General features: G+C 44.7%; 1 protein-coding gene across 3 annotated transcripts; it reads left to right on the top strand.

The window, feature by feature from the left end:
- Nucleotides 1-633: 633 nt before the first annotated feature.
- Nucleotides 634-6,272, top strand: LOC148028913 (uncharacterized). 3 transcript variants are annotated; one of them, XM_087687680.1, is made up of 5 exons: nucleotides 634-931; nucleotides 1,044-2,712; nucleotides 2,838-5,327; nucleotides 5,446-5,563; nucleotides 5,645-6,272. In XM_087687680.1, exons 1-4 carry the CDS (start codon nucleotides 815-817, stop codon nucleotides 5,550-5,552), a joined length of 4,383 nt encoding a protein of 1,460 aa, XP_087543806.1. In that variant the 5' UTR covers nucleotides 634-814; the 3' UTR covers nucleotides 5,553-5,563; nucleotides 5,645-6,272. The 3 variants fall into 3 exon arrangements, with proteins under 3 accessions (XP_087543806.1, XP_087543805.1, XP_087543804.1); XM_087687679.1 differs by having other exon boundaries at nucleotides 635-931; nucleotides 2,841-5,341; nucleotides 5,645-6,271; XM_087687678.1 differs by having other exon boundaries at nucleotides 636-931; nucleotides 2,838-5,341; nucleotides 5,645-6,270.
- The last annotated feature ends 1,043 nt before the right edge of the window (nucleotides 6,273-7,315 follow it).

Below are 7,315 nucleotides of genomic sequence, written 5' to 3'. Positions count from 1 at the left end.
CGACAACAAAGTAGTATGTTTGTCATGAGCTCTTTTATCTATCTTTTATCAATTTAATGAGTTAACATAGCAATCTTGATGGTGTGGATTAGAGGTGGGACACTCACATGCCTATTGACATGTGAGCCCATGTGGTAGAAGTTTATGGGAGCACGTCATAGTGTTTTAACATGACTAAGGACTTGCGTTTATGATTGGGGGTCCTTGCGAGAGTCATCAGAATATTCTCATTTTTTGAGGGGATATTACCTTAACTTTCTAGTGTCTTCAATATGTGATGTTAGAGGATTTGGCATGTATAGATGCAGCATGCGTTCCTCAAGCTATGCAACCTCTGAGAACTCTCTCTCGCACACCCTTACCTTGGGCTGTTACCAATTAATGTTAACTTGTGCATGGGCAAGGAACACTGGCTACCTATACTTGCATTGCTAGTTCACTTACATAGGCAGGACTGCACCTTTACTTTGCATGTTGGTGGGCACTACTTGCTAGACTTCCTGAAGGTCTAGCAAGTATTCCATGTGGCACCACTCTTGGGGAGTTCAAATGATTGAGTGCCGTTAGAAATGTCTTTCTGAACTTCAAGTCTGTCCAACGGCTAGATAAGTACAAGCTCGAATGAATGGCAAGCTTTAAACTGCAGGCCTGCCGCCTACGACTAGCAATTTTTTTCAGGTTAGGAAGGGAAGAGGGAGAGAGGGAAGAGGGAGAGGAGAGGCTAGCGCGCGCGGGGGGGAGAGAGAGAGAGAGAGAGAGAGTCGTGCGTGTGTCTGTGTCCGACCAACCCTAAGTGACCAGCTCTCTTCAATTCATGGACTATCACTCTCTCACCCGTCGGCAGCTCCAGTCGCTCTGCAAGAAGCATGGCATTCCTGCCAACTCGACCAATGCAGACATGGCGGACGCACTCTCGGCCCTACTAAACAAGGTAATCCAGCTTTCTGTTCATTTTGTGGATGTTAGCCGTAGCTTTGGAGCTTTGCACGGATGTCTGATGCTAGAAACCTGACTTACTTTTGCAACTTCAACTTTCTCATCAGGAAAGTGCAAAGAAATCTGAAAAACGGGCAACCAGGAGCCGCGAAACGTCTTCCATCGCTGTGATGAAGGAAGTAAAAGGCAGCGCAAGTGTGGATAGTAAGGATCTGGCAAAGTCCGTGCGTCAGAAAGACGAGGCCGCTCCCTCGGAGAGACGCACTAGAGCTTGCGAGATCGCTTCGCCAAACAGCCAGAAAGAGGAGGCCATTGCCTCGGACAGGCGACCTAGAGCTCGCGAGGTCGCTTCTCAAGACAGCCAGACGGAGGAGGCCGCTGTCTCGGACAGGCGAACTAGAGCTCGTGAGGTTTCTGCGCTAGATAGCCAGAGGTCAGCAAAAAAGGATCCGATCAAACAGGTTGCCTCCACAGATCACAGCCATACACGTGCCGTGAAGCGGACAACGGGCAAGACGATCAGAGTAGGGGGAGTGCCGCTTAGAAGGGGTAAGATCAAAGTACGGTCTCCTGGAAGAAGCCCGAAGCGTGTTGACGAAAGCTCAAGTCTCCATGTGGAAGTTGAAGCAAGTTCGACTGTCCTTGAAGAGGAAGCTGGATGCCTTGTTCATGAGCAGAAGAATGTCGAGGAGGAAGCTGAGTGCCCGCTCAATGTGCAGGATGATGCCAAGGAGGATGCTAAATGCCTTGTCAATGTGCAAGAAAATGCCAAAGAGGTAGCTGGCGTCCACGGCGTAGACGACCAAGTAGTGGTCATGTCAGAGCAGTCTAATGATAACTTAGTTCATAATCGCGAAGCTAATGAAGAACCAGAGCAGGAGGCTCAAGCGCGAAAGAAGAAGGGAAGAGTTACATTTTCCGATACGGTTAACTTCAAGGAAGCTTCAAGTTTCTCTTCTGCTGTCAAATTTACTCCGGTGTCTTCCACTGGAGAGAGAAGAACAAGGAGCAGCAAGAGGGAGACAACCGAAGAAGACATTATGGAAGTCCGGGAGGCCGGAAGAAGCTTGCGCAGTCTCAGGTTGACAACGCCTGTCACTGAGAAGAGGAGCAGTAGCAAAAATATGACAAGGAAGGTTTCTGTTAAGGTCGAGGCCGACAAGATACACGTGAATGCTGCTAACAGAAAGCTGAAAGACAGAAAAGATAGTAATGAGGAAACTTGTCAAGTAATTCCCCGCAGTTCTACGAGAAAGGGCGCGAGGAAGGGTCCTGTTGATGCATCCGGGCAGGACGGAGAAAGCTTGCTTGCCCCGATTGGTGACGATACTCCTACAAGAGAGGCTATTGTCACCAAGGCGCTAAAATCAGAGCAGAAAGGTACGGAGATTGAAAAGGAGAAGGATCCAGCTGGAATGGAAGCAACAGTAGAGCTGCTGGACTCAAGAGGGGTGCGTAGGAACGCTTCATCTCGATTAGATTATGGAACAGCGCCTTCTGTCGGAGGAAGCGTGTCTCGGACAAGGTCTACTGTTGCAAGAGGCAAAGTTAGTTCCATCACTCAGGATCGATTGGCTGAGAGTCTCCGGAATTCTACTGTCGGAAGGCAAACCAGAAGATCTAAGGCGATAATGACTGCTACGATGGTCGATGAACAGAAGGTTTCTGCTGAATGCACAAAAGACATGTTTGTGCGGACTGCTGACGAAAGGGAAGGTGAAGATTATATAGATCGTCAACTTTCTGAATTGCCCGAGGAAGCTCAAACATCAAAAGGTATGAGAAATTTTCGTGCCTAAACTTGATGTTTAAAATGATTTGACTAGGGGCATTTACGTATCGCGTATTGCAGACTACAGTGAACTATCAATTGTTCTGACGCGTCTATTTTGTACGTGCAGTAGTCCTTGGAAGCTCAGAAGGAAGAGACACGTCTCAAAGTGGTTTGCCATATCTTGGCAGCAGCGGGAAAGAAATGAACGATGCAGAAGAGGAAAATGAAGTGTTAGACGAAAGATCCACCTCAGCAGACGATCATGATTCGCCGGAAGAAGCAATGCAGAACGAGGAAGAAAAGAAATCTACTGATGTAACTACTGAAGTTAATTTGGCTGACGGCAACCTCTTGGTTGCTGATGGCAAAGTAGCACCACTGGAATCTGAGGAAAAATTCAGCTTTGAAGACAATCATGATCCATCGGAAGAAGTAATGCAGAACGATGAAGAAAACAAATCTATTGATGTAATCAAAGAAGCCAATTCATCTGAGGGCAACATCTTGGTTGCTGATGGCAATGTAGTATCACTGGGATCTGAGGAAAATTTCAGCTTAGAGGACAATCATGATCCATCGGAAGAAGTAATGCAGAACCAGGAAGAAAACAAATGTACTGATGTAATCAAAGAAGCCAATTCTGCTGAGGGCAACATCCTAGTTGCTGAAGGCAAGGTAGTAACACTGGGATCTGAGGAAAAATTCAGCTTAGAAGACAAAATGCAGGAGGAACAGGGTTTAGCAAAATCCACTAATTCAAGTAGTGGATTTGATAAAGCCGAAGGCAATCTCTCGGATCTAGTAGGCAGTTCAGTGTCACTGGAAGCTGCGGTAAAATCCACTCTAGAAGACCAGATGGAGAAAAATGAAGAAACCGAGGAAGTAAATCCTACCAGCAAAGTCTGTGAAGCTGCGGTAACATCCACTTTAGAAGACCAGATGGAGAAGAATGAAGAAACCGAGGAGGTAAATCCTACCAACAAAGTCTGTGAAATTGATACATCTAGAGCCGAATACAGTTTCTCGGATCTCGAAGATAATGCAATCTCACTGAAAGCTGCGGAAAAATCCAGTTTAGAAGACCAAATGGAGAAGAATGAAGAAACCGAAGAGGTAAATGCTCGTCACAAAGTCTGTGAAGTCGATACATCTGAATGCAACCATCTAGAAGGCGATGAAGCATCTGTAAAAGGAGAGGAGAGAGAAAGTAACGAGTTCAAATCTATAGATGATGTTGAAACAGCTGAACCAATAACCCTCATAAGAATCAATTCAGGTGAAAATTCTGGACCATTACCTACAGCGTCAAGAACAGGAAAAGTCACAGGGATAGCAGATGAAAGGAAACGTGAGAATGATCAATTCAGGCAGTCAGCTAATCAGTTTGAAGGGCTTAGAGAACCTAAAACTGGGGTCATGGAAGCAGAACATAAACAAATGGATTGTAAACTGAACATGTGTGTGCGAGATAAGGAAGAAGCCACCATTCAAAATTCAGGAATTGCTGATGTCATGGATGGATGCTTGGCAGGAGGTTTCTGTGAAATAGCGGAGCATCAAAATTCAGATATCATGGATGGACGCTTGACACGAGGTTTCTGTGAAATAATGGAACAGCCTGTAGCTCCTGCACTAGATCAGAACAGAAACTCTGCAACCAATGACGGAGAGAAGGAACACCGCAGCCTAAGAGGTTTGGATTGTCTAATCACCGCAGATGAAGGCTTGACTGAAAATTACTGTGCTAGAGGTAGACATATGGAAGGGAACAGGGAGCAGCCTGGAACTCCATGTCTGGATCATGGCATCTGTGAAAAAGAGGAGTCTTGCAGTCCAGCAGTTTTCACCAGAAAGGTGAACAAGGACACATCAGCTCTGGATGATGAGGAAGAAAGCTCGACAGCGAAGGACACACTGTGCTGTGAGGATTTGAGCAGTGAAGCAGTCCTGGGTTGCCACGATTTCCCTGAGAGCGGAGAGGAGGAGAAATCAATGGGCACGGATCTGAAGGCTGCCATGGTTAATGTAGATGAAACGGGAAGGGATGACGATGTCCGCAGGTCTGAGGAGGCAGCATGTCCTTCAGTTCATGATGCCCTTGATGGTACAGAAACCGTGGAAATCCCAGTTGATTCTAATTCATTAGCTTATGATGGTCTTAATTCATCAGCTTATGTGGATGATCGAGCAGGGGTGTGCTTGACTGAATGTTTAGTTGAGAAAAGCAGAGCTAGAGAGGATGTTGGCAGCACTGGTAGTTCGGAAGGTCAATTGTCTCTGAAGCCTGCAACTGAAATTAGTCCATTTGAATCTTCTCGCGTTGCTGAGTTTGATTCGAAACAAAGACAGGTCAAAACCGTGGCTGCAGAGAGCTATGAAAGTGAGGCAAATGAGAACATTTTTACAGTACCTGGAAGTGGTGCAAAGTCCACAGTTTCTACGCATGTGGACACCATCATGGCTGGATTCGTAAGGGAGAAATCGATGCAGGAAATTGATTACACTCTGATGAGCTTGAGGAAGCTTAAACAGATGTGCAAGAAGGGCAGGGAGGCTGCAATGATGTGCAAGGAAAACAAAGAGGCTGCCAAAAAGGACATCAAAGCGATCCATCCAGGTGAAGTTCCCTCGGTAAGTTGACTGTGTCTGTGTTGTGAATTTACCTGGAACCATATATTGATTACGTTAATTAGCATTCTTCTTACTAAAGCTATTTCTCGGAACCTTCACCTCAGGACATCAAGAGGGCAGCACTAAAGACCCTCACATCAAATATATCAGTCGACAGCCCAAATGCCAAAGCACCGTCGCCAAGGCCAAAGAATCCTTTGGCTGTCTATGAGGTCAATGGAGGCAAGTTACATTACACACACATACATAGCATCATTGTACGTACATATTATCCTTATATAACATACGGGCTCTTTGATGCAGGATTAACAGCAGCAGTCAGCCCTCTTGCCCCCAATTCATCTTACAGGAAACCTGCAATTCTACATCATCATAGGTGACGATTCGTGTAATGCCATCCAGAAGATCATCGGAGTCTTTACGTCCACAAACTATGGTCAAGTTTGGTATTTTTACGTTTGAAGAGCCAGATCAGATCGTTCACGACATATACATACAACACCTCTGTTGTAACCAACCCTAAACAAAGGGTAAAAGAAAACCCTGCTATTCTACAAAAGGGCAGGAAAAGCCATATTAGCTGTGCTAAGCCGTATTTCCATAAGCATCAACACTAAAAAATCTGTGAAATGGTTTGGAAATTGCGTCTTCACGCTCTATAATTTGTTTAAATCTCAACACATTTGTTTGGCTTGCACTTCGCAGAGTAGCAGGCTTATGTCCTTATCCAATTGCTAATTGTAATTGGTTTGGCTTGCACTTCGCAGAGTAGCAGGCTTATGTCCTTATCCAATTGCTAATTGTAATTGGAAACAAATTAATTGGGTCACAGTGACTCTCTTTATCTGACAATCTTCCTCATTGCCGTATTTTTGCCGTTAAATGGGATACCCATCCTAGATAGTCTTGGAGTTTTGCCAAGAACTTCGTACATGACTTGTCCTTTTGAGAGCCTCTACCCTCAAATAGATCTTTGAGGCTTGTCCTTTTGAACCCTCAAATATAGTCTTGGAGTTTTGCCAAGAATTTCGTACATGTCTCCTTCGAGGTCCTCTACCCTCAAATAGAGCTTGGATCAAGATCTTATCAGCATTTGTATTGTATCTATACCTATACTACATAGTGATAGAAGGTTTCTGACGTTGCAACAGTACATGCACCTCCGAACTCTTAAGAGATGCTGCCATTCTCTCCCTCTCGTTGCGAAAAAAGCATTAAGATTATATCAAATCTTAAAGAGAAAAAAATATTGATAGATTGATCCAAGAACGGCTTTAAGGGTAAGCCAATAGGGTAGAATAGGGACTTGTAGGGGCATCATGGATTTGTAGAGGGGGGACTAGAATTTAGAAGAATAGAACTCACTGGGATGACTTGGTAAGTGCCTCTTACAAAGTCATATGGCTAAAATGGCAAGTTACATGGTAATGCATGTATAGTAGATATAGGGGGTCTAAGCTCCATAGATCAACCATACAAGGTTGGGTATGTAGTAGGCAAAGGAGAGATCAACCATACAAGGTTGGGTATGTAGTAGGCAAAGGAGAATAGTGTCCAAAATGGCACTAAGGAATAGAGTATGCCCATTTCCCACTCTAATAGCGTCTAGCTGAATAGTGTCCAAAATGGCACCAAGCTCTTTTTCATAATTGAGGGTATCAAGCTTTTCCTTTCTTAGATGCGAGGGCATCAAGCTTGGCTTTCTTGGAGATCTCCAATTTCTCATGTTGCTTTGCACAATGTTCAATTTGTTGTTTGTCTGGATGATGAGCCCACGATGGTTAACAACTTGCAGAAAAATTTTGATTTAAGGTGGTGCGTCTAGTTGAATAGTGTCAAAATGGCACCAAGCTCTTTTTCTTTTGAGGGTATTATGCTTGCCTTTCTTAGATGTAAGGGCATCAAGCTTGGCTTTTTTGGAGGTCTCCCATTTCTCATGTTGCTTCACACAATGTTTAATTTGTTGTTTTGATT

This window comes from Lygodium microphyllum, chromosome 11 (assembly GCF_053477565.2).
Source record: "Lygodium microphyllum isolate KBCC chromosome 11, Lygodium_microphyllum_v1.1.10, whole genome shotgun sequence".
In the NCBI taxonomy this organism is placed as follows: domain Eukaryota; kingdom Viridiplantae; phylum Streptophyta; class Polypodiopsida; order Schizaeales; family Lygodiaceae; genus Lygodium; species Lygodium microphyllum.
The sequence above is the reverse complement of the archived record's forward strand: the minus strand, read 5'-3'. Positions and strand labels throughout refer to the sequence as shown.

Bases quoted from the DNA above. Each gene is read 5' to 3' on its own strand.
- LOC148028913 (XM_087687678.1), top strand. From the start codon at position 815: ATGGACTATCACTCTCTCACCCGTCGGCAGCTCCAGTCGCTCTGCAAG. The intron at 2,713-2,837 runs GTATGAGAAATT...TTGTACGTGCAG, and splicing joins GGAAGCTCAAACATCAAAAG to TAGTCCTTGGAAGCTCAGAA. The intron at 5,342-5,445 runs GTAAGTTGACTG...CCTTCACCTCAG, and splicing joins ATCCAGGTGAAGTTCCCTCG to GACATCAAGAGGGCAGCACT.